The sequence below is a fragment of the Chrysemys picta genome, chromosome 4 (assembly GCF_011386835.1).
Source record: "Chrysemys picta bellii isolate R12L10 chromosome 4, ASM1138683v2, whole genome shotgun sequence".
In the NCBI taxonomy this organism is placed as follows: Eukaryota; Metazoa; Chordata; order Testudines; family Emydidae; genus Chrysemys; species Chrysemys picta.
The window spans coordinates 52,629,602-52,656,988 of record NC_088794.1 but is presented as its reverse complement, the minus strand read 5'-3'; the positions used below and the strand labels follow the sequence as shown (position 1 = coordinate 52,656,988).

General features: G+C 42.0%; 1 protein-coding gene across 2 annotated transcripts in view; it reads left to right on the top strand.

The window, feature by feature from the left end:
* The window catches only part of KIAA1549L (KIAA1549 like), a 200,608-nt gene extending 181,550 nt beyond the window's left edge, over positions 1 to 19,058 (top strand). For both annotated transcript variants that reach the window (XM_042857267.2, XM_042857266.2), the window contains 4 exons: positions 2,094 to 2,191; positions 3,622 to 3,770; positions 11,307 to 11,458; positions 16,887 to 19,058. In XM_042857267.2, coding sequence (XP_042713201.2) covers positions 2,094 to 2,191; positions 3,622 to 3,770; positions 11,307 to 11,458; positions 16,887 to 17,168 — 681 coding nt within the window. In that variant the 3' untranslated portion in view covers positions 17,169 to 19,058. The remainder of the gene's footprint in view (positions 1 to 2,093; positions 2,192 to 3,621; positions 3,771 to 11,306; positions 11,459 to 16,886) is intronic.
* The last annotated feature ends 8,329 nt before the right edge of the window (positions 19,059 to 27,387 follow it).

Sequence of the window (27,387 nt, the reverse complement as noted above, 5' to 3'; positions counted from 1 at the left end):
CATGGTCGAGAGCGCTTTGTTTGGAATATCACAGGTTCTATCATTACTGAGATGCGCAGTTTGTAACTGGCCAATTTTTTAGTTCTCAGCAATTTTTGGCCTTTTTCTTTAAAGCACATGGGCTCATGAACTGTAGCCATGCAACAACACAGGTTTTCAGCTACTAACTGGGTTATAACCCTCAACTCAAAAATGGCACCCAGCTCAATTAAATCGATAACCTGGAGCTGATTAAATATTAATACTGAAATCAAATTATCTAATGTCTGAACCACGTCAGAGCCAATTACAAGCCTTCCTCTTTAGTGCCAGCTGTACTCAGCCTCCCCACTCATTCTTGCACGCTCCCCAGAGTCCCACCACAGCTGGGGACTCCCTGAATGACTGGTTTCCCCTCTTTGGGGCTTTGTGAGAGTCAAAGCAGTAACAGACTTCGCAAATAAATTTCTGAACCAGCTTTATTCCTAGACACAGCACAAGAGATATACATATCTATAGAAAAATAACAAAACCTGCATATAAATCCATGCCTCAGTTTCTTCATCCTGCCTGAGGGGCTTTGGATTTTAATATCCTTCCAGGGCAGTCAGGATTCCTCTTTTCCACCTGCCTGGGTCTGTGTTCTTATTGTGGTCTCTCCCCCCCCCCCATTTGGTGGAGAGAGGAGAGTCCTTTTATAAGGTTTCAGTACCCTCTGTCAGGTGACTCCTGTGGCTTCAAGTGCCTCATCAAGTGATTCATTGCTTGGTTAAGAACCCAACTGGGAGAACTGGTTCCTCTGGCCTGCAGTCAGTTCATTGTACTAAGGTGTTTCCATTTAACCTGAATGGTCTTCCAGTCAACAACACTTGATTGCCTTCTAACACAGTGGTTCTTAAACTAGGGCCGCCGCTTGTTCAGCGAAAGTCCCTGGTGGGCCAGGCCGGTTTGTTTAACTGCCACGTCCGCAGGTTCGGCCGATCGTGGCTCCCACTGGCTGCGGTTCGCCGCTCCAGGCCAATGGGAGCTGTAGGAAGGGCGGCTAGCACGTCCCTTGGTTTGAGGACATTAGACAGTCTCCTAATACCTTGTCATGTTGTATCATTTTAGTTGTGGTTCAGTTGCATTAACTGTAATGCCACACATTGCTCTAAGATATCTTCAATACCTAGACTTGTCTAGGAAAGTAAATCATGGAGTGTCTGAGAAGAGGTTCAATCTACTGCTAAGCAGAATTATATACAATCACTTGTATTTCCAAGCAGACTAGATGAAGTTCTGACTAATATTTGTAGGAACAGTATGGATAAAGGTGATATGGCATTCTTTGGACCATGAGTTGATGGCCAAATAGTAAGCATCGCACAGTCTCTAGATGTACTAGAGATGAAATCCAGCCTTGCTGGAGGCAGGATGCTAGATTTCATGACCCAACAGTCTGATCCTGGGTTTCTCTGAATTACCTTGCTTTTTGGATTTATTTGGGACTTTCATTGCTTTAGAGTGTTGTGGTCTAAGAACCTTAGTTTTCTTGCCTAGGAGAAAATGGTGGGGGGGGGGGGGGAGAGGGAGGAAACACCTCAAAGGCCAGAAAAAAGAAGTTGAAATATCAAGTAATTGCTTGCAGGCAGTTTCATTTCAATATAGGTTGCTTCGAGGATGCTTCCAGATATACTGACTTAAAAACACTTGAGTTTCAGAGAGGCAAAAAGTACTGTGATCTCTCTCTCTCTGGGGGTTTTCAGGAAGAGATAAGTCTTCCAAAATTGTGAAGGATCTACCTCTCAGGTTGGGTTATGGTATCTGAGGTATTATTTTCTTATTTCTTCTTTTTGAATTACTCAGCTGTAGCTCTGTGATACCATCTGTGTGTATGTTTTCTGCATTATTCTGAAATCACTCGGCCTGTTGTAAAATCTGAAATAAAATACCTACTACTATAGGCAACACCAAAAGTTAACTTCCTAGCAGCCAGTGATTATAGAAGTGTACATACAATTTTAAGGACTGTTGGAATGAACTTAAATATCTTCACTTTTTAGGTTCTCATGATGTTGTGTTTTAAAATACGGTTAATTGATATTCTAGAAAATATTAATTTTTCTCTTTCACAGGCATATAGGTTTTCTCAGCTTCCTGAAATGGTAATGGGCTCTCCCCCGCCCCCGGTTCCTCCCAGAACAGGTCCTGTGGCTGTGGCATCTCTCAGGAGGTAATTCATTGTTATTTTGTTATAGCCAAGAACTGTAAATCTCTATTGCTCTAATGAGAATGACTCCATAACTATAACTTCTAGTGGCATTTAATAGCCATCTTCCGCATAATGAAGAGACATTAATGAAATTAAGAACTATCTGTTTTCATTTCCGGTGCTTAAATTTCAACATGGTGGAAGAAAATAAACAACAAAGGATCCCATATTCCACTATTAGCTAGTCAGTTGCCTAATAAATGTAACAAATCTATGCTCTGATATCTCTTAAGCCATGGTTTGACTCTACTTTAAAAAGACGTAATGGCATATATTGCATAAAGTATTAGAAATTTCACACTCACTTCCTCTCCGCTTTTTTCCCCTAAGTCGTTCAAACATATGGAATAGAAAATGATATGGATATATAATAAAATGGCTTTTGGAACTCTGGACTCAGTCAGGGATTGCTGACTGACTGTTGGATATTTCTTTCTCATGTTTCTCAGGCCTAATAAATGCATGTCTGTTTTCTTTACTTGTAATCTATACATTTTGCTTCACCATAGCAATACTGCATTTGTATATATATATATATATATATATATATGGAGATATCCTATCTCCTAGAACTGGAAGGGACCCTGAAAGGTCATCATGTTCAGCCCCCTGCCTTCACTAGCAGAACCAACTACTGATTTTGCCCCAGATCCCTAAGTGGCCCCCGCAAGGATTGAACTCACAACCCTGGGTTTAGCAGGCCAATGCTCAAACCACTGAGCTATCCCCCCGCCAAAGCCATAGGGCACTTGCTCTTTTCAGGTAGATGAAGTCACTTGGCCTTCAGCCATGTGCTGTATAACACCACCTGGGGCATACTATGACCCTAAAGGACTGTATGCCTGCTGGATGTTACTATGAAATGCTGTTAGAATGCCAAACACTAATGGAGCTCTTCTGATTGGCTGACAATGATATAATGACCTCAGGTAATGCATAATTCTCATTGCTTGGCTTATTTTTGTCAGTTAAATTTCATGTTGGGAGACAATTGATGCATGGCATTTCTTAGGGACAAGAGTGCTCTACACATAGCTAAAATCACTCAGCCTTCTGCTTTATAACACCACACCAGGTGGTAATTATCCAGCACTGTCTGTTGTATCTTATTATTGAAATACCGTGTAACTGCATTTTTTGTGTCCTGTGTCACTGGGATCTATTTTGGAGTGTTGAGTGAATGGGCTGTAGAATTGTAAAAAATACTATAGAAGATAGTGGCGAAGGACAAAGGAAGATGCTTTCTATTGATGTTCATGCAACCAGGGATGCCACAGAAAAAGCAAATCGTTCCCTTCTGTTTTCTGCTTGCAACTCCTGCCACCCTTGTTGAGGATATTGCCTATCAGTCAGAATTACCAAAGGTTCTTGCTGGTTTTTTTAATGTGCAGGTCGACATCAGATATTGGCAGCAAGACAAGAATATCTGAATCCAGTGGGACAGAGCAGGCCCAACAGCATGATCCTGCATCCTTTGCCCCAGGTTCAAGAGCTCCAGTATCTGTGGGTCCATTGGATCAGTCAGCATTGAACTACTCAGGTGAAAACGAGTGTGGTACAAACAGAAATCACCTCCACAATCTGTGTTGTATACAGATGAGTGTATGGGATATTGCAAGCACAGATTGTTATTTATGGTTATGGAGAAGGATTTATTAAATGGTTTTCCTGGTGGCTTGAGGGTCAACATAGGGTACCCTGTCTTGCCCCACTTATCACATGCATCATTACAGGTGTAATGTGATGGAAGTTATGCTTTTTTTTTTTTTAACATACCAGGTTCTAGCCACTTCTATAGGCAGGACGCTGGAGTAAGTGAACCAAATGATCTATGTTCCAATATGGCAGATTTCTGGCTCCTGTACTGTATTCAGAGGTCCATCCTGCAACTAATTAGGTTGGGGCTAGGGAGACCCCATGTGGTGACATCAAAATAACAGACTGTGTTTAATTGGACTGGAAACTAGAGAGTGAGAGGATTTTGTCAGTGACAGAAACTTTAGCAAAGAATTCCCTTTATATCCACTGCAATATCTGTATCATAAGAATAACTGCAGATTCCATTTCTCTTAAAAACTGGATCTGGACACCTCTAAACTTTGTCTGGATGTTATCTTTGTGACTCATCTTCCAAGTCAGATTGTAACTGTGATCTGATATCTTCTGACTGCTCTTGGGAATCGCTAAACAAGGCTCTGAATTATTGAAGCCCAAGTCAAATAATTGTATTTACCAGGAAACCAGTGGAATTTATGGAGTGGAGATTGTGTGGCTTGGTCAAGGGCCTGGGAGTTCATCAAGAGCAAGTATGGCCACACTACTTGTTGAGTCCTGGTTTGGAGGAGGCAGTTGCCATGCAAAGCTTCTGAAACCTGCAGGAACTACAATCTGCCTGCCACTCTCCCAGCCTTGCATGATTGAATGCTGTCTCTGAACAAACAATAGCAGCAACCCAAGGTTAAAATAAGGGGAGAGCAGGGGGAAATGCAGCTCCTAGACCTCTCCTAAACACAGAGCTCCCCTGCCTCCCTGTCCAGTGCTGCTAAAAGTATAGCAAGAGCTGCCCTTCCTCCTTGGCTTGTGTGGTGAGAGCTCACTGTCCTGTTTCAAATCCCCAGCAGCAGCAAATATCAACTGCCCCTTCCCCCTATTCACTGGAATGAATTATGACTTTATGAAGTCAGATGAATTAACTTCTGACAGTAGAGGCTAGAGCAGCTGGAGTCCTATTCAAGGGAGGTAGTGTGGCCCAGTAGAGAGGGCACAGGACTAGGAGACCAGGGTTCTGTTCCTAGATCCAGTACTAAACTGCTGGGTGATCTTGAATGAGTCACTTCCCCTCTCTGCTTCTGTTTCCCTTGCTACACTTTATCTGGCTCTTTTATTTAGATTGTGAACTCCTTGGGGAAGTGACTGTTTCTTATGATGTGTTTGTACAGTGCCCACTGCAACGGGGCTCCAATCTCAGCTGGGATCTATAGGTTCTATTGTGATAACATTTCCCCACATCCTCACAGAACTCTCATGTCAGAGTCTGCACCAGCTATTCCTGATTAACTTCACACGCAGCAGGACAGGAAGAAAAAGTGGCTTACAATGTCTTTTTGTTTGTTTGTTTCTGTTTCCAAAACCTTTGTGGAAATACCAAAACTGTTAGGATCCTCTGCTACAGTGCAAGTCAGAGCCTGGATTAATTATTGTTTCACTGTGTGATGCACTAAGGGTACGTCTATACTTACCTCCGGGTTCGGCGGTAAGCAATCGATCTTCTGGGATCGATTTATTGTGTCTTGTCTAGATGCAATAAATCGATCCCGGAAGTGCTCGCCGTTGAAGCCAGTACTCCTGCTCCGCAAGAGGAGTACACGGAGTCGATGGGGGAGCCTGCCTGCCGCGTGTGGACCCGCGGTAAGTACCTTGTAGTTCGAACTAAGATACTTTGACTTCAGCTACGTTATTAACGTAGCTGAAGTTGCGTATCTTAGTTCGAACTGGGGGGTTAGTGTGGACCAGCCCAAAGAGAGAAGATTCTTGAATGACTTAGTAATCAGTTAACCTTGCTGCATAATTTAGCCTTGTTCCATCATAAACTGGGGGGACCTTGCCACCTAATGTAGGTATAGAGTGCAGCAGAGTACAAGCAACCTTGTCTGTAGTGGTCAAAACAAACACGAGTCAATGGGAGCTTGAGTTTTTTGCCCTTTGACCCCAGAAAGGCCCTGCTTGCAAAACAAAACACAAAGTTTCTTATTGTTCCACTTGGAAAAAGAGGAAAAGAAAACAATGAATAAAAGGGTGAAATATGTTTGAGGAAGTCAGGCCCCAAAGAGAGACTTTCTTTCTCTCTCTTCTCCAGCACTCATTGCATTTATTTTACTCCCATGTTCTCACTAGTTTAATGCAATTCCTGTGGTCGACTCACTAGCTCTGCTCACTCCCCTCACATTGAGAGTTGCGGCTCTTTGCTGCCTCAGGCCCTTCAAGCAAAGTCTGAGAATTCCCCCCCCCCCACTTAATATTGTAACATCAGTCAGTCAGCCAGCCTAGCTCTCTGTGTTTAATAAAACAAATCTAAACACTTTCTCCACTTGTGTGTTGACCTCACTAATCCCCCCCCATCTACGCACACACACTTACAGTCTACCACACCATGAGTGAAGACATCATCAGAAGATAGACTTTAGTTAGGGTGGGGATTTCTCTGAATTTGGTACTATAAAAACTTCCAATCTTTGAAATAAAATACTTTAGTAGTTAATTTTGTTTGCTGCTTGCACTAAGCCTGAGTCTAGCTATGAGGATCTGAAATCAAGAGGTTTTGAATCACCAATCTTCAGGGTGGTAGTTTGTTGGTCTGTTCTCTGATAAATCACTAGCAACCCTTATTACATGCTGGTATGGGATAGTATGTTGATATTAACAAGCCTACTCACAAAAGAATGACTAACAAATAAATAGCTGTACTGTGCCCAACAGGAAGGGCTCCTCTGCACTTCACTTAAGTTCTTTTAGCCCGAGGCCTACCCTTAAAAGTTTTGCTGACATACACCCATGAGCAATAGAGCTGATTTTTTTCCACCCCATTTGACATGGCTGTGCCTGCAAAAGCCCTAGTGTAGATGTAGTTATACCAATACAAAAGACCTTTTGGCAGTATAGCTAACTACATTCAAGGAACTGGTGTAAGCTATACCAAAAAAAGGGGGGGGGGGAAGATCATTTACAGGCATAATTTGCATCTCCAATAGGGGATTTGCTGATCTGGAAAAACCAGCAAATCCAGTCTAGTGTAGGCCAGGCCAGGCCAGGCCCTGATCCAGCAAGACATTTAAACTACACTTAACTTTAATCACATGGATACTCCCATTGTGACTTTAGGCATGTGGATAGTTGCATTGACGCTACCCAAGTGCATAGAGATAAGCATGTGCTTAAGTGTTTTGCTGGATCAAGGCCATAGGTAGCAACACAGAAACATCTCCATTGTAGGCTTTACAGTGCTTGGCCCTGAACAGGTGTCTAAGGTAGGGGAAGAGAAAGGTGCAAGGATCTGGGCACGACGACAGTCCTTGCACACACTGGAGCACATGGTTGACATTTTCAAGGTTGACTGAGATTTAATCTCACAACTCTAATTGAGAGAGCTAAATCCCCTAGTTGGCTTCAGAAATCTGAACTCATGAGCCAAGAGCCTCCCAGAAGGAATAGGAAGAAGTGGTCCCATCCCCACTCCCCAACACACCAGGTTGCTTGCAGTCAGTGGGTAATGCAACAGCTTTGCTCCCTCTGTGTGTTTTGGGGCATAGTGCCTGACCGAGGCACAATAGTGCAGAGACCAAGGGGCCATATTGTTTTGACACTATTTAGCTGGCTAACATCTGCCTGGGAAAATGGCTTCCCATTGACAAAATATAACTATTAATGAAAAGCTACAAAAATTTGGCTTTCTAAATTCTAAAGACTGAGACTTTGGGTTTTGAAATTGACAGGCTTGTTAGACATCGCTCCTTTAATGTTTCTGAACAGTTTGTCTCGCAGCCTCCTCAGAAGTATTAGTTATCTGCATCTTATTCACCATGTACTACTGAGTATAAAAATGTGGATACCCTAAACTGTAATGTGTTTTCTGTAACTTCTGTGGAACATATGGATCTAAAAGGAAGCACTGAGGCTCAATAATTTTAAAACATTTTGAAGTATACAATATCCCACACTTTAGAGTGCCCCTTTTATATATTCTGCCTTCAGCAGGATATGTGTCCTGCAGTTTCAACTGAGTAACATTCTTCACTTCTTTTCCTGTACTCTGGAGATTTATTGCTGTGCCGTATTAAAAGGAAAATGACATGTTTTTTCCTCAGAGATGCTGCACTCCAGTAGAGGATAAAATGGTCTGTGTATATTTGGTTTAAGTTTGTATGAAATGGGCTCCTTGGATGAAATATTAAGGTATTCTAAGTACTTGGAACAGCTGAGAATGCTTGAGTTGTCCTAGCCTTGTCTTTCAGTGTGAGAGTAGGTGACTTCAGAATGATTTAGGGACAAAGAGATTCTACTGATCTGATTAGATAAGCACCAGCTTTAAATATATCTATATATTGTCCCAGATCCTGATTCTGCCTGGAGCAGCACAAAGTTGCCATAATTCAGATGAAAATCCTGCCCATTAATTTAGAGTTACCATACGTCTGGATTTTCCCGGACATGTCCAGCTTTTTGGGCCTTAAATCCCCGTCCGGGAGGAATTTACAAAAAGCAGGACATGTCCAGGAAAATAGGGAGGCATGGTAAGGGGACCGCCTCCTCCCTGGGCTCCAACTTTCCGGGGCCAGGCAGCAGCTGTTCGTTCTCCCCACCTGGGCAGCCGGACTTGGGAGCAGCTGCTGCGGCAGCTCCCACTGTCACGGGGGGAAGCAGCCAAGCATGTGGCGCTCGGCGGCTCTGGCGCCCGGGGCGTGAACCCCCTGAGCCCGGGCCTGCTGTGGGGACCCAACTGGTGCAATCCTGCGGATGGCCCCGGAGTGGGGGCAGCAGGCCCCAGCTCCCCCATGCCACTCGGGTCCCGCAGGAGAACGAACGGGGCTGCCGATGCCTCCGCCCCGGGGCCGCCCATGGGATTGCACCAGCTGGGCAGCCAGCCCAGACGCGACTGGCCAGGGGCTGGGTGCAGCGTGCGCGCTGCTGGGTCCCCACAGCAGGCCTGGGCTCGGGGGGTTCGGGCCTGGGCGCCAGAGCCACAGCCGCCGAGCGCCACGTGCTTGGCCGCTTCCTCCCCCCGCGGCAGTGGGAGCTGCAGCAGCGGCTGCTCCCGAGTCCGGCTGCCCAGGTGGGGAGAAGGAACAGCCGCTGCCTGGCCCCGCGGGCTGCCCCCTACTCTCCCTCCAGGTACTATGCCCGAGTCCTGCCTGCACTCGGGGCCAGGCCGTATTCACTCACCCCTGCCCCGCGCTCCCCTGCGTTTCCCGGGTCTCCCTCTGCCACCGTTTTTCTTTCTTTTTTTTTTTTTTTTGCTCTGGTCACCCTGGGGGCGGAGTTGGGGCAGGGACTTTGGGAAAGGGGTGGGGCTGGGGCGGAGTTGGGGCAGGGCCAGGGGCAGGGAAGGGATGGAGTTGGGGTGGTGCCGGAGCTTGCAGGATTGATATATGGTAATCCTAATTAATTTGAAACTACAGATTATATTGCAGTAAGAATTACAATAAGGTATCATACAGGAATATCATTGTACACTTAGTATGTATATTTGTTTGCCTTGCCTTAATTAGATGGTAAGCTTTTGGGGCAGAAGACATGTTTTAGTGCAGGATGGCCCCCGCCCCTTGTCTGTGCATGGTTGAGCAAGAAGCTTCTTCCCCAGCCACGCACATCGTCTTACAATACCAGTCCCTGTGTGTTCTGGGATGCACAGAGGCACTCACCCCTCTTCCTCCCTCCACCCTGGCAACTCCTGGAGCAGGTACTCTGAAAAGGGAGTGGGGAAGAGGTGCGATAATGGTCCAACACTTCACTATTTGCTCCTGGAAATGGGCTGGCAAACTGCAGGTAGCATTCTGTGCCAGTCACAATGACTGGTATAAATTGCACACCACCTTGTTCAGGGAGCAGCACCAAGGTGACTGTACTTGCCTAAGACAGTATCCCCAATGCTATTCCTGCGGTGGTGCAGTTCCACACCGCCCTCTTCTCGGGGCTTGTGTCTAACTGCCACAATCTAGCCCTGTGACTATAAAGAGCAGGGTAAAGGTACAGCTCCCTATAAATCTTTCCTAACAATAATGGTCCTAGTGAGGGAAGTTATCTGTAAAACATATCTTTCACCTCTTTATGAGCCCTGAATTGCATTCACAATCCTTCCGGCCTAGGGCTGCATGAAGCTCCACTCCAAGCTTAATTCCTCTCCTTAATTGGGTTGAAGAGTTGTGTTGAGTGCCCCCTAGGGCACTCCCCTAGAGACTGTAGTGCACTGGCTGAGTCTTCCCATTTCTGAGCATACCAGCTCCGCAATACTCCAAGCATCTGTCAGCCCTGGCAGCATTCTTTACAAGTCTGTTTGAAAACAGAGGCTGAGGTGGGGCATCAGAAGAGATTGTATGCCATCGTTGTGAAGAACACTCTGGAAGACTGTTTTTTTTTATGCCAACAAAATAGGTGGGACTAGCTGCTGCCAGTTATTCTCTAAAAAAACAATACACTAGGTGAAGTGTATTTTCCTCTAGGAGATGTACTAAGCATCATCTTGGCCTTGGCCAGTTTCTCTCCCACAGAAAGAACTCTACATCTGCTACCTTTGCCTGCTCCTCTCCAGCTTAGCAGGGCTCTTCTTCTTAAACCCCTCGCTGGAAGCCTGCTTCCAGCTCCAGGTGTCTTATTTTTAGCTGGTAATTTCCTGTCTTGTGTGGAGGCTTGTGTGCCCTGTTACACTAGTCTTTTGTAATGACTTTTAGCTTTAATAGAAATCAGTTATTTGAGAATGGGTCTGATCCTAAGGTGTCTTCTTTGGGCCTACAAAGGCAAAATATGTGTGTCAGTTGGGAGAAGGGGCAAAAGTAGTGAAAATCCAGCACAAAGAGACCTCTGCTCCCTCATGAATACTTAGTCCTGCCATGAGTGCAGGGGATTGGACTAGATGACCTTTCGAGGTCCCTTCCTGTTCTACAATTCTATGATTCTATGAATGTTGTAGATAGATATTGGAGGTAGGTCATGAGATAATGAATGTATTAGGGGCATGACCACCAACCCATGTAGGAAGGGAGAAGCTAGCCATATCCACTACGTATCCTTGAGCTCCCCTCCTTCTGAACCAACTATGGTGCATACTTCCTGAGACGACTTTACAAATACACCTCACTCCTGATCTGCAACATACAGTCCTTAGCTTCTCTAATATGCTCTGCCTTTTTAGAAAAGGGCTCTGTGCCGCTGATAGGAGCGATCATATTCTAGTTTGATGTTATCCACATTCTCACACAGACTCATTGTGGCTCCTCAGGCTGCTTCAGGTACACTTTGTAATGATCCTCTAGGTTTATAGCTAAGATTATCAACTATTAATCATCTCTGCCCTATTGCTTGATAGGAAACACAGTACCAGCAGTGTTTGCCATACCAGCAGCAAACCGACCTGGATTCACAGGCTATTTCATCCCAACACCACCCACAGCATACAGGAACCAAGCCTGGATGCCCTATGCTGGAGATAATGAATTACCAGGGCAATGGGCAGATTCGGTAAGTGTTCTTGTTTTTCTATATAATAATATGTTATATGGTTTACACATAGAGGGCATAAGTGGCACAAAGTGAACGTAAAGAGACTGGAAATTTGGACAGGAGAATTCTCCCTGTGTAAGGAGAATCTTCAGCAATGTAAAGCTAGTAGAGATGTCATAGGAATGGGAAAGAGGGAACAGGCTGGGGAAATGCCAGAGACAGGGTGGGAAGGGGAGCCTAGCTCCACTGCACCTGATCGCCCACTGGGAGCTCTAACTTCTGCTTGAATAGGGCAGCTGAGGGATTGGGAAGCCACAACTGGCTCCCTACAGCCACCATTCTCCGCTGTGTCTGATTGTAGCTCAGAGGCAGTGGAGAACTGCGACTGTTAACTTTACATATAACATGCAAATAGCTAACTGTCTTACATCAAACTGTATTGGGATCAAATCAGCAAAAAGCCACCAGTCCATTTACGTGGAGTAACCTGCACCAACGGGCTTTTTACACGAGGTGTGTATTGCAAAGGTTCAAGGGAACCTTGGCTATGCCATACCCTTTCTTCCAGTCACAGGCACAGGAGCTGCTATGGTGGATCCTTACTCCCTTAGTATCCCCCCAGGCAAGGGGAATGGCACAAAACAGCCAGGGCATTGCCTGGGATTGAAGGCATTTATACTATCGAGAGACAGATGTGGTATAAGAATCTCACATTTTTAAAAAAGCTTCATGGAAGAATTGTATTTTGGGGAGAGATTTGAAGAGGAGCAAGAGGTCAGCTCATGAAAAGATGGGAATGTTTCACTAGCATGGGTGAGAGTGTGAAGATGAGACTGGGAGGAGGATACAAAAATGGAGCATGAGAGAAGTTTTAATTTCCTTTACTGGTAAAAAGTAGAATGTTTTTATAAAGAAGACTAAAAAAAGACTAGGCTTTCTGTTGCTCAGTTAAGCCCAGATGAGCCTGAGAGTAAGTAGCTGAAGGATACAGAACTGATAGTGTTCAGTAAAAGTAAAATAAGTTGTTTTATTATTAGCTGTTTGTACTGTAGGCTGTGGTCATTATAGGGTTAACTCATGCTCTAGATATGTGAGCAAAAATGTATTATAATATTTAGTGTGACAGTCCATAGTTTAAGTAGCTTTGTAGTACAGTACAAGACACAGCTATATTCCAAAGAAATACAAAGATCTTAAGGTGAACTTGAGTAGTTTTTCATATTTGAAACCATTTCTCACAATTAGACTTTGTTTTCCCACTTTCCTGTAAAGTGACCATTTAAAAATGGTAACTTCTTCCTCAACAAATCTGCTCCCTTTGTGGATTCAGTTTACTCCTGTTACTGCAGAACCAAGTCAGCTATAACAGAGAAGGGAGATGGATTCAGTTTCTTCTTGTATATCACTAGAATTGTTTAATTAATTGCCAGTGTAGGGCCAATAAGTTACCCCATGCAACTCTACTGGAAACAAAGAGGTATTGCTTAGGACCCCATTTGGCTTATCAGACCTTTATTAATGCTGCATGAGAAGGAAAGAACCCAGCTGGACTCTGATTCCAGCTTGAATTTGTAGCACGGACCATTCAAAAAAGCATCTTCTGAAAAGGAGTCCTTGGGATATGGTGCCCTGTGGTGTCATTTTTAGAGTCCCTTTTCAGAGGAGAATGTTAGTTGTTAAATTGTGGTAAACCTGGTTTGTAACCCTACTGGCTCTTTCAAATTCAGTAGGCCCCTTGGAACTATACCAATAAGTTTAGACTTCTACTTTGAAACACATAAGTATTTTAATTTAATTTTTACCTTTTTGCTCCATATGGTCCTAGTTTCTGTCTATAGCCCAAGGAAGTGATGGCCAGATCATATTTGCCAAGAAATGGGGACTGACGGCTCTGAAGAGGGTGAATGGAGCTGGAGGGACACTCCAGCCTGTATCCCTTCCTTTGGCAGGAGATACATTCTGGTAAGGCCAGAGAGGCCTGCGAGGGGATGGGAGGGGAAGGGTCACAGGACCGGTATTGGGGCAGCTGCTACATGCAGTAGTTCCTATCTTTGTATATGAGGAGGGCTCCCAAAATATCATTTTGGCAGGAGGGGGTATGAATCCCTCTCCTAGCGAAGAAGGCAGCAGATTTCCTTCAGCTACATTTACCCTTCAGAGCTTTTAGCCCCTACCTCCTGGTAAACAGGGGGCTGGCATCTCCTTATGAGCCCACAGCCAGGAAGTAGGGTTACTTACTAGGCAAGGGAAAGAAAAGAAAAAATGTGGAAAAATATCCCCCCCCCCACTTTTTTTTTAAACCAAGATCCTACCCCCAAATGCTTTATATCATGCCCAGGGACCTCCTGAATCTGAAAATTGTCACTATGGAATAGAATCACAATATTGCCAATTCAATATGTTAAAAAAATCATGAAATTAAAAAGAAAACATTTGGAGGTTTTTCTCTGTCTTCTGGTTTGTGAGCCTTTAGAATGCATTTGGGACTTCTTTTCATGCTTTCTTTCTGAAACCATGAGGACTAGAACCTTACTTTTTAAAAAATGAAAACAGATTCTCCACTAATCACATGCCTCCTGGAGCTGGGGCTTTAAAAACACCAAATATTGGTGAAATTGTGAGAATTTACTTTAAGCTTAATTTACTTTAATGCACTACTTTCTCAAAGAAAAGCAAAGATTTGAAGCTTTATATTTGGTGGAGGAAGGGAAATGTATCTGGTGGGGCTATGATCGTCTAAGCAAATCTTCAGATGCTGCTGAATAAAAGCAGTAAAATAGTGACCTCTAGTGGTTTTTATATATTGTTCTGTATGAATGTTTGCTATGTGATCAGTCCAATTCTGTACTAAAAAGGGGTGCAGCCTCTCGGCTGTATTTAAATACCACTTGCATCTAGTACTCAAGCAAATACTATGCCTGGTGGATTTTATATTTTGTGCATCAAGTGGACAGAAATACCCTGAATTTTGCAGAGCATATGTAATATGAAGGGCCGGATTTTCAAAGATAGGTGCCTAAAGATGCAAATAGGTATCTGATGGGATTTTCAAAAGGCCCTAAGCAGTTAGGCGCCTAACTCCTATTGATTTCAGTAGGAGTTTGTCCCCCCTCCCCACATGTTTAGGTGCTTTTCAAAATCCCACTGGGCGCCTATTTGCAACTTTAGACACCTAATATCTCTTTGAAAATCCATCCCTTAGTGAGCAGATTTTCAGAAGTTCAGTGCCCAAGAGCTCCCATTTATCACCTAAATAAAACGGCCAAATTTCTAAAGGTGCTCAGCTATCAACGGTTTATCCAACAGCTCTGATTGTTCTCTGTGGAAGCTGCTGAGTGCTGAACACTGGAAAATCTGGCGACTTCATTTAGATGCCTAAATGGGAACTAAATTCATTTGAAAATCTGGCCCCACGTTGTTTTCTAATTAAAACTAAAAGAATTATCAGGCTATCTTTTCTATGTGTATGCATTTTAATGGCTTTTCTATTGATTTACGATGACTGTAGGATTCTGTGCAAATCACTTCAAGTCTGTAAATCAGTGAGATTTCTTTTCATTTTTTCTAATTGGATTTAAAATGGTTACTCTGTATCAGTAAACTCTTTCTCGGGTAAAATTACTTTGTCTAATTAAGAAAATGAACCACAACTTTAAATACAGTGGCTTAAAACATCCCTTAAAATTAAATGCTGTTGTTTCTTTACCAATTTGCTAGGCAGTTTGCAAAACAAATACAATTAGTTAGAAGCTGAGTTCCAAAACTTCCTCAAATTCAGTTTTTGATAAGAATTTAGAGCTTGCCATTGAGGATCAGAATGTTGCACTAGCAACATTTAGTATCCCATAGGGATGAAGGGCTTGATTCCTCACTGATACTCTAATTTAAGCCATTGAAACTCCACTGAAATCAATGGAGTTAGGGCAAACTAAAACTGAAGTGTAACCGTGGCATATCTGGTCCAATGTGGGAATAAAATCTTCCAATTACCTTTATTTCTGATTGACACAATGGACCATATTCATCTCTGGTATAATTGCATTTGAGTTAAGAGTTCCACCGGGGTTGAATTTGGCCATAAAACCTGATGTTTCAGAGAAGTCAAAGCTCCTTGTCCAATAAAGCACGTAGCCAGCTGTGCAATGATGGGGATAGAGCAGGGGTGGCCAACCTGTGGCTCCGGAGCTGCATGTGGCTCTTCAGAAGTTAATATGCGGCTCCTTGTATAGGCACCGACTCCGGGGCTGGAGCTACAGGCGCCAACTTTCCAATGTGCTGGGGGGAGCTCGCTGCTCAACCCCCCTACTCCTCCCCAGGTCCTGTCACCACTCCGCCCCCTCCCTTGAGCCTGTAGTGCCCTTGCTCCTCCCCCTCCCCTCGAGCCTCCTGCACCCCACGAAACAGCTGATCGGGAGGTACGGGGAGGGAGAGGTGCTGATCGGCAGGGCTGCTGGTGGGTGGGAGGCGCTGGGAGCAGGGTAGGGGAGCTGCTGATGTATTTCTGTGGCTCTTTGGCAATGTACATTGGTAAATTCTGGCTCCTTACCAGGCTCAGGTTGGCCACCCCTGGTATAGAGGATATATAGAGAAAGGACTTTCCTCCCAATTTTAGCAGATAGGTTGAACACTTCGTTTTTCCCTTTAGTAAATGGTGAGGCAGCTCCTTAGTGCTGAACTCAAACTCTCAGTCTTTAAGGTCAGAAGGGACCATCATGATCATCTAGTCTGACCTCCTGCACGTTGCAGGCCACAGAATCTCACCCACCCACTCCTGTAGTAGACCCATAACTCTGGTTGAGTTACTGAAGTCCTCAAATTATGATTTAAAGACTTCAAGTTACCGAGAATCCACCATTTACACTAGTTTAAACCTGCAAGTGACCCAGATAGCCTGTCTCTAATGCTATGTCCACAGTCAGTTTTTATTGGGAGCGTTAAGACTCAGAACCTGGCTGCTTGCTTCATGTGGATTAGACAGTGGTGCTTCAAGCCAGCAAACTCCTTTCTTCTTCCCTTGGCTTTTTAAGTATAATTTATGCCTTAGATATTTTTCAGGATACTGTGATAAATCTACGTATTGAAATCAGCTATAGGAAAGCAAAGAATCATACAAAATAATAAAGGGACTCTCTTTCAACAAGGCATCTATCTGCCCTTGTAGTGGTGATCAGTTTAGCATATACAGTGTTTTTTTTCCTCTGCGAAGAGAATTTGTTCACACAATTTGGATAGTTGGGAACTTAACACTGATTGTTGCTTACAAACAGCACATACAAAAATGTACACAGTGAAGTGGCACTATGAGTATGAAGTCTGCTTTCTGTTAATGTGGCCCCAAGAGGCATATGTTCATTTGGATCCGACTGCATGGAGTTCTCTGAAGTTTTAGATTACGTAATAGGTGACCTAAAGGCCAGCTATTTTGTGTGATTGCTCTCTTCTATAGGTTCCACTCCCTGGTTACATAGAGGCTTATCCACGATCACGCTACCAACATAACTCTCCTTCAAGACTTCCCCGCCAGTACAGTCAGCCAGCAAACATGCATCCTAGTCTGGAACAGGCTCCGTTGCCTTCTACTGCAGCTTCTCAGCATAGCCTCTCAGAAAATGACCCTTCTGACACACCTCTTACCAACATTTCTACAGCTGCTCTAGTGAAGGCAATAAGAGAGGAGGTTGCTAAACTGGCCAAGAAACAAACAGACATGTTTGAGTTCCAGGTCTAATACCTTTGTGCACAGTGTTTGTATCACATACCTTGTTGTAGCCAAGGAAGTAAGTCTTAATTTTCAGTTAAAAACTTGCTCCAACTTGTGCCAAAGTGATGGCATTTTTCTCCTGAAAGATTAACACTAGGTTATTGGGAAATGGAATGAAATAGAACAAGAGGACTTGAAGATACAGACTCTGTTTGTTTGCTGGATAAGGAGATGCTGCCAGGCAACTCTTTAATACTGATAAGTTCTATTTATGATATGCAATTGTTTGTCACTTAGCTCTTGTCCTATGAGCCCTTTGTCACTAGGATGCTATTAAACATATGTCTGTGTAATACTACAGTCTATTAAGAATCAGGGGCACAAAAGTAGAACTGTCTAAAATAACTTCTGCATGTCAATTTTATTTCTGTGATTAAAGAAGAAAATACAGTAGTACTGAGTAAACTAAAGGCCATAAATCTTCTATGGTAGAGATCATATTAATAGTTCATTACAAAATAATCAGGGCTGAATGCAGTAAAGCAATGTCAGTCCTTTCCTTCTAGAAACCACATTCAAACCACAAGAATTTGATGTGAATAAGTAATATAAACAATGTACCCTGTAAATAGTCCCAGCTCTCATCCTATTAAGATTACAAAGGCCAGAAAGAAGAGAAGACTGTGAAGAGAGTTAATTGTATTGGGGTAATTGGTGGCTTCAGTGTTCACTAATGCCACTGTTGAGTTACAGAGAATGTGTTTGCAATATTAAGAGAGCCTGTGCTGCACGATGGGAAGGAAGATTAACAAAGGAGGTGGGTGCTAAAAGCTTTCAGAAACCCACAAATGAAAAATGGTTATTTGAGTTTTGTCCTACATTCAAGAGGTATTCATTCTGAATGCATTGTGAAGCTGGTAAATTTGAGAACCTTGAGCAAATCTATCCAGCCTGGAATAATGAATACACCTGCTTTGACAAGAAGACCTCTATTTAACATAGTGCTTTGTACTCTTTCTTGAACAATGACATCTAGTAAAGTGATGCCAGAGAATGCTACCCGAAGCTGTGATTGACTTTGATTACACTGGAGCAATGAATACACGAACTCTAGAATTCTCAGTCTCTGTAGGAAATTCTGAATGTAGAGGACCTGCTGATTACATTAAAGTGTAAATAAGTAAACAAGTATGTGGATTTAACAAAATATTATTGTTCTGTGAAAAAGAGGGGTATTTGCTGAACCTACAATGACTGTAGACTACTCAAGATAAAGGTTATACTGCACTGTTATATGAATCCGACCTCCACAAAAACCTAAACAGCTGAATTTGACAGTATTCATCTTTTGCAATCTCACACAAAATAGTTAGGAGATTATGCAAAATACTTCCAGTTCCTTCAGTAATAATTTAGCTTTGGGAACTGAAGTTGCTTATGGGATGCTGTGTTCTGGACATGTTTGGCTAGTGAAGTTAAAGGTAATGTTGTTCATCCTGTTAATTTATTCAGCTTCAGATGCATATGCTATTTTATCTGGACATTCCATTTTCGTAATGAGTTTCTTTGGTCTTTACTGAGGTGAGAATGGGAGCTTGGTTTAGCTTTATGGCCATTTGAAAAAAAACTGACTGGACAGGAAAAGATTGGAATGAGATGTTGAAATTGTTGAAGCACAAACTTTTAAAACAGAGCTATTTTTTCAAAAAATTAAAATTAAAAAAACTCATTCCAGATAGTGATGCATAGCTACCCTGGAAGAAACAGCTGTCTCTTGCTCTAAAGACCTTACCTATTCAAAGATTTTGGAATGCTAGTTGATCTTTAAACAAATGTGAAATTTCATTTTTGTTACTTAATTAGATATAAATGAAATGTATTTTTGTAATCTTTATGTAAATATATGCTGTATATTTATACACGTGACCAATCTATTATGGACAGAAAATTACCATAAACCAATTGCAAAAAAAGGGAAAAATCTTGAGCAACTTATTGGTGAAGATTGATACCTGATGCCTAGAGTACACAAATAGGCAGTTGGATAACTTGAATGAACAAAGCACCAAAGAAACTCAGCCTTTCATATAAATATGAGTCTAATGAAGACAGACTGGTGTCTCAGTTCCCTATCAACCAACTAATACTAATCTCATGAGTGTAACACAATGCATCCAAATGTCTTTTTGTGTTAATTTCTGTCTCCCTGAAAATATTGCATTTGAAAGTGAAGTCTTATAGATACTGGGCCAAATTCCCATTGGCTTCAGTAGGAACTGCACTCTCATACACCAGGGCTGAATTTGTCTGTTAGGCCTCATCTACACCAAGTTTCACCAGTATAATTTTCATTTAAATTTTAGCTTAGCATCCTCCTAGAGAGACAAAACTATGATGGCAAAGTTAAATCAACTCCTCCCCCGACCCCCGCACCTGGGGAAGAAACTGTTAGATATCCAAAGTTAATTCTGTTTGGGATTGTATTGAAGATGTGCTATCTATTGAAAAATTCCCTGGTTTACTTAGAAAAACACTGTGGTGCACTTTATTCACAGATGCATTTTAATATCTTCATTTGTAATGGCTTTTTAACTTGTTTATAACATCATTTTGCAGTTTTTAAAAGAACTACAGAAAAAGGTTATATGAAGACAGTAAGGACATTCCTGGAAAGAGAAATCATGTTATAATTATGCTCTCTGAGCACAATACAATGACACAGTTAAAATAGAACAGGAGTACTTGTGGCACCTTAGAGACTAACAAATTTATTAGAGCATAAGCTTTCGTGGACTACAGCCCACTTCTTCGGATGCATCCGAAGAAGTGGGCTGTAGTCCACGAAAGCTTATGCTCTAATAAATTTGTTAGTCTCTAAGGTGCCACAAGTACTCCTGTTCTTTTTGTGGATACAGACTAACACGGCTGCTACTCTGAAACAGTTAAAATACAGTGTGCAAATAATTTATAATATAATAAACATTTTGTATGCCAGCAGTTTCAATATAGTTTTTCAACAGTGATTTAAAAGAAGGAAATAGACCGTACCTACCAATTAGAGTTGCAGTCTCATCAGAAGCCATTTTTATTGGAAAAGACCTAGCCTGAAAGTGACAGATCTGCCCATGAATCTTTAACATTCTGTTAAATAGCATTTCCATGTTAACATTTTAGGATTTTGTTTTTAAGAAATGATGATATCCTGATCAATGTCTTGTCTTCAGATGTGTAAATCATTAGTAAAAAAGAAAAATCTCTTCAAATTGAAAAATAATGCTGAACTACATTTCAGTATGTGAGCTAAAACACTCAATAATCTAATATGTATTCTTTGTAATTACTGTAGAACAGTAACTTGAGGTGGATAAGGGGGAGTGATTTGTTAAATAGTCTTTTTTTTTCTGAAGGAACCAATTTATCTGGGTTTTGTGAGAAGTCTGAACACAGTAGAAATGTGAACAGTATTGGTGTCTTGTCATGTCTCTGTAGCATTGCATGGCAATCCTATCTACTCTGTAAAAATGGGGAATGGATCCTAAAGAACCGGAGTGTCCTTGTGCATGTAAAATAGCTTCAGAGTAGCCATAGCCACAAAATGGTTAGGGAGAGAATGTGTTCAATATAATATAAAAAATAAGAGTATCTATGTAGTCTGGGAGCTATAGGCCCCTTCGGGCATGGTGATTCCTGTAGGTCAGAAAATTCTGGGGTTACAGCAGCTTCACTGCTTTTCATTGCTGAGGATCACTGAATATCCAATTAACAGAGGGCAATGATATCCATTATACCCCATTCTATCCCAAAATAGCCTATGAATTAAAGCCTCCAATTACTGCTATTTTCTATGGCCACAATAAGCCATAGAACAACTTGGAACAACTCCATGTGAGGCAATGGAATTACATCAGGCTTCTGTTTGGCAGAATGGCTTCTAGTTACCAAGAGTGTGCTTGACATGACATGTATAATGTGTACCAGCATGTTACATGTCACTCTAATATATTTTGAATGTATCCTAATGTAAAATTAAAAAAGCAGTGTCATACAAGGCACTTGTTATAATATGGTAGCAATCAAATGGATTTTAACCCGCTTGTGCACTGATATACTGTAGCCTTATTATAGGGATGGTGGCATTTCACACTCATTGTAGTCACACTGCGCTGGTCTAAATGCCTGCAAAAGCACAGTTCAATGTTGATGGCTTGTCTAAGTGTTCGCAGGGTAACAGCCTTAATGTACACCATGGAACCCTAAAGAATCCCTAGGGCTGCATGGTTAAAACTGTAGGAGGAATCAGGCACATTGACTGCACCAGGATTTTTGCCTTGATAGGGACTGCATTTCTGGGCCTGTAAAACTGTTGCAGTAGAGTGCAATGGGTCCGAAATACAAAGGGGGGGGGGGATCTCTCACACAGAAATACCATGTATTATAAGCATTCAAATATATTTGTACACAGTATACTACCCCATCTCCAGTCTGTTGGATCAAATACTATTCCCACTACCCCGCATGCCTTTTCTTTTTTTAACATGTTCGTGCCAAAATACAGCCTTTAGAGTAAATAATACACATTGTTCAACATATGTGTGGAACCAGATCCTTTGTAACCAATCCTCTGCAATGGCTCCAAAGAAAATTATTGGCGTGTTGAGCGATTTTATCAAATGGGTGAGAGTTCAAGGTGAAATGTATATCAGCATTTGTGTTAGGAGCCTAATGTTATTTACAGATAGTATTTTGTGTGTAAATGTCATAGCACTGCCAAACAGTGCCAGTATAGCTAATGGTCAGTCACAATTTATCTGCCAAACTCTTTCAGGGGTTTAATCCTTGGTCAAAATAAACTTTTGCTCTGGACAGCAGCTTGATTCTTGAATTGTGAGCCCAAGAGGGAGATATTTGTTTTGCCAATTTATGTAAGGACGAGATTATGTTTTTCCATTTTTTTTAAATTGTAGGAGTGCAAAATCAGAACAACAGATTTCCTTGATTTGAATGCTTTTTGGAACACTACATATCTAATCTGACCAAAAAATACAAAAGCCTTGCTTGTGAAATGAGATTTATAAATCTTTAGCTCACCATATGTACTGGGTGCTCATTTGCTATTTAAAAAAAATGAATTTTAACAAAGATGACCAAGTAATTGGTTTTTGAAAATCATCCCTAGCTACCACTGCAATGGCTCTGCTGGGAAATGACATGAAACTAATTCTGGTCTTAATTTTGTTCTCACTTGCACCAGGGAAAATCTGGAGTAACTCCACAGAAATTAATAGGTCAGATCCTTCTCTCCTGCCCCAGTATAGTGGCTTTGTACTGCTGAGGCAGTGCCAAGCAGTTAGACAACTACCCTAAAGACGCAGCTGATGAGGTCCCTTGTACAGGGAATCCTCATACGGCATAAAGCCAGTGTAGCATAGATGCCTTGGTGGTGGTGGGACAGGTGCTGATGGGGCCTGGACTAGGTGGACTGGAGTGTGCTCTGTTACAGCTGCTTATCATTAGTCATTACAAGCAGATGTGAATTAAAGCAACCCTTAGGCTATGAGCCAGCCAGCCTGCCTCATAATCATGGGGCAGAAATGTAGTTTAGCACCAGATTTTTAGAAGTATTTAGGCACCTAAATTTAGTATTTAGAAGAAAATAGGTGCCCAGTGGGATTTTCAAAAGTCAATAGGTGCCTAATCCCCATTGAAGCACCTATTTTTAAAATCCCACTAGGTGCTTATCTGCAGCTTTAGGCCCCTAAATACCTTTAAAAGTCTGACCCTTAGAGCCATCTTTGCTACATCAAGCTCTCTGCAGGCCCGGCAGAGGCTTTACCCCAAGCAGTTGGGTAAAGCTGGTGAAAGAATCAGGCCCAGAGCTGCTAGTTTATCAAGTATAATAATATCTGGTTTGACTATGGTTTAAATACAATATAGAGATATTGTATGAAACCTTACATTGGGTCAAAATAATCCTTGTTTTAAAAAGTGCCTGAATATAGTTTTCAACACTCAACTGTCAGTTCCCAAGGAGCAGTTTCAATCTATTATAGTCTGTAAATAATTAATAACTGTATAAATATGCATTTACATAGTAGACAATAAAGGCTCCAAAGGAGTGTAAATGGTACAGAAAATTGTCTCCACTGAGTGACACATTTACAAAGCAGATCAAATATTCAAGGATATGCCTTAGTTTGCTTCGGCTGAATGCATTTCTATGCCCTGTAAACTATTCTCAAAACACCATGGCATACAATGTCATCATTTAAAGTCACACACCTGTGGCATGGAGCACTGGCTTTAGCAGACTCCAATGGGACCACATGAAGAGTGCCTGTGTACATGATTTTTTTTAAACAGCTCCTTCTGACATATGCTCTTAGGCTCAATTAAATGACTTAAATTTTCAAAAATGGATATTTTAGTGTAGATCACATGGACCAGCAAAATAATGCAACTTATGCCAGCTGATTGACTAAGACCTAAGAAGCCTGTTGAGTGGCAAGGATCTCTTGATTCCTGTAGTGCATGGGCTCACAGGAAATGTGGGTTAACCATACATTGAAAAGTGGCAGCACTATTGGTTTGAATGGAGCTGTTTAAAATCAGTTTTATGTACTTTTTTTAGTGGGGAATTTGTTCCTTTCTTCTTTTTAAAAACAAAAACAAAACAAAAAAACCCTCAAAAACAGGAAAAATCTGAGTGTACGTAATTTCTGGGTGTACACGCTGTCATTGGCCTTGTCTACATTATGAACTGTGCAAAGTGCAAGAAACCACCCAAAATTAGTTTCCATAGAACTTTGCATGCCACAAAGACTGCAAATACTTAGTTTTTTTTCCTCTGACTTGTGCATTCAGCCCTTAGCTAGTATAGTACCAGAAATACAGTAGCATCATTGAGAATAACAGTAGTGTCCAAAAACTCAAAAACAAGATGGAGCTAGCCTTTGGATGTGAATGATAGGTCAGAATTCAAAAACGCAGCACCGTTAGCCCAACTTCAAGTAACATTTTAGCTAGGGTTGTATTGGTCTCCTAAAAAACCAAAATGGATACAGCATCAAAGGTTCTTCAACGTTTTGCTTGATTTAACACTTTACCTGCTGTATACATATATTTTATGATTCTGCTTTCACACCAGTGTAAATCAAAAGTAACTTCATTTAGGACACTGGTATAAAACTGGTGTGACAGGAGAATCAGGCCCCAAAGGTAATGTATATATTAATTAACTGCTGTGATATTCCATAGATCAGTGTCTTGTTTGCTGAAGCTTGCTGATGACGTGGTAGAAAATGCACTAAAAGACACAAATATATTTCCCTTCTTCCATTGAAGCCATTGTCAAAATTCCCCTAGATTTTTCAAGGGAGCAGGAGTGAGCCTTGTTTCCATCCACTTATTAAGTTGCACAAGTATCATATTGTTGTTTAAAGAGAGGATGGATGGTCCTGTGGTTAAAACACAGGTTTGGGAGTTGGGAGACCAGAGGTCTGTTCTTGTCTATTCTACAGCCTTCCTGTGTGACAGTGAATAAATCATTTACCCTTGCTAAGCATCAGCTTCTCTATCTGTGAAATGGGGGGTAATAATATTGCCTTGCTTCTCAGGTGTGTTGTGAGGTGTAATTCACTAATATTGGTTAGGTATTTTGAGATCCCTGGGTGGAAGCTGTTATACTAGTACAGAATGTTTATTGTTGTGGGTTTTTTCAATTGTACAGGAGTCTCCAAATTACCAGATGTTTTAAAAACATTGGAAAATACAGTTATTTAAAGGGGAAAAACTCCACCTGAGGCTGTTCTCATATTTGCTAAGAAGCCTTTCCAGTATTAGCCTCTAAATTTTAGAAGATTTTCCTAAAATAGAATATTAACTACATAAATTGCTTCCTGTTCCATGCAAATCAGCTCCCTTTTCAATTAAAATGTATTTTTGCATCTTTGAATTATCAAAAGGACTAGCCCTGCATAGGATGAAAATAGACATTTTATCTTTGTTCACAGCATGATTCCTCTTCACTGTAAGAAGTTGTGTAAATGAAAATTGTTCATGACTTCTCAAGCATATTTGCCCATTTTCAAAATGGGCAAATTAGAGATTTCTGAAATCAAGAAAAGTTGCATAATTAAGAGTTTCAGCAGCAATTTGTAAGACAAAGTCTGGAGACTAAATTGAAAGAGAATAATGAATATTAATACTATACTATGCAATTACAATGAAATATCCAGGAATTGTATCCTTTTTGATTAAAAACATGATGTACTAATGCTACAATTATACATATCATTGACAAATAACCAGTTAACGTGTTTGGGTCATTACAAATGGATTTGTTTTCATTCTGAATTGTAGCGTGATTACAGAATAGAAGCATATGCTTTCATAGAATTTGTTTTGAATGTTAGTTGATTTTGCTTAGTTGAAGTTGTATATGTTCTTTCTTGGCAATTTTGGCAAATTAAATAAAACATCTTAAAACATGCTTTGCTAACTGGTGGTTGTTCCTGATGTGTCCTTTCCAATAGACGAGCTGCTCTGGCTGCTTCCTGGAGATTGTATATTACCATCATTATAGTGGAGCAGGCCTCACTTTTCTCCTTTTGATTACTATTTTCCTTTCTGTCTCACCCCCACAGTAAAGCATGTAACAAACGGTTATTTGCAGCATTTGATATGATCTTTAGAAATATGCTGCCCTACAGTTTAATGGTGATCATACAGCTCTCTTGGAATCACTAGAGCTTCCAAGGGTGCGGAGTGACCTCCTGAGGGCCTGATGCTCCCCTCACATGTAAAAACTTGAGAGAGGGAGAAAATAAGGCTAAAAGAGCCACATGTTGGAGATTTGCTCTTCCCTCCAAGGGGAAGGTGTGTGTAGCTTTGAGGTGTGGGGCAGGAGCACAACCAGCAACAGGGTCGCCCAGAAGATTCAGGGGACCTGGGGCAAAGAAATTTTGGGGGAGCGGACATAAAAAGAGGCACCACCTGCTGCGGCGCTTGTACTCATCGGGCGGCGCTCTGAGTCTTTGGCAGCACTTCGGCGGCGGGACCTTCACCCGCTCCGGGACTTTGGCGGCACTGAAGGACCCGTCGCCGAAATGCCACGCAAGTCCCGGAGCGGGTGAAGGCCCCGCCGCCGAAGTCCCAGACCACTGTTGGGTGAGTAAAAATTAAAAAGGCGCTTCTAGCCAGGAAAAGGATTCTCAGCCAGGGCTCGTGGGTCCCAGCGCCTGGGGCAAATTGCCCCACTTGCCCCCCCTCTCTCCCCTTCTGGGCGGCCCTGACCAGCAAGCATCACAGAATTTAAGGATGGCTTGTAGATCCCAAGTCTCCTATCTGGAGTTTCCCTCTGAACTTGGGATCTTTGTTGCAACTGGCTACTTCCCTTATATCTGTGCACATTATGCCTTTCAGACAGGGGCAGAAGCTGCAGAGGAAAGTCATTTAGTCTTGCCTGGATTTCTTTTCTTGAAGGGAGCATGTAGTAAAGAGGGGCTGTTGCCTGATAATATTCCCTTCTCACTCCTTTTCTGGGACACTTGACGTTGTTCTATGCACGTGTTGTAGCCATGTTGTCCCATATTAGAGAGACAAGGGGGGGGGCTGATAATTGTTTTTATTGGAGCAACTTCTATTAGAGAGAGAGAGAGAGAAGCTTTTGAGCTTACACAGAGCTCTTCTTCGGGTTTGGGAAACTAACTCAAAGTGTCACTGCTTAATACAAGCAATTAACACATTTCAAGGGACCATTCACCTTGGTGGCATAAAGAGGCTGGAACTGTGCCAGGAAGGAATTTCTCCTCAGGACAGACACAGAATAGGGCCATTAAGGGAGTCCTGGTAGTGGGCACCACTACAGTGGTTCTGGACTGTAGGTCAGACTTTGGGAGGCTGCTGTAAAAAATTAAATGACCCCTGGGGTTGCTCTATTTTTATGCTGGGTTTTTTTTCAGCCCACGTAGTGGTGTAGCATATATCTCCTTATGTAAATCTGTGGTACTAAACAACTGACTAGTCTTGTTAATTACTTGCTTCAAGATCTCAACCTGTCCTATGTATCATCTCCTAGAAATCCTGCTTGATCTATGGATCTACTCCTATTTGCTATCAAGTCCAGTCTCCAGTTATCAACCACCTACAAAATGGCCAGTTTTCCTAGAGTTAAGGGATAGCTCTTATTTCCTTGCTTTTAAGTATGGATGCTAGGCCCTTAGTCCTACATTTTCAAAAGTCAGGTGAC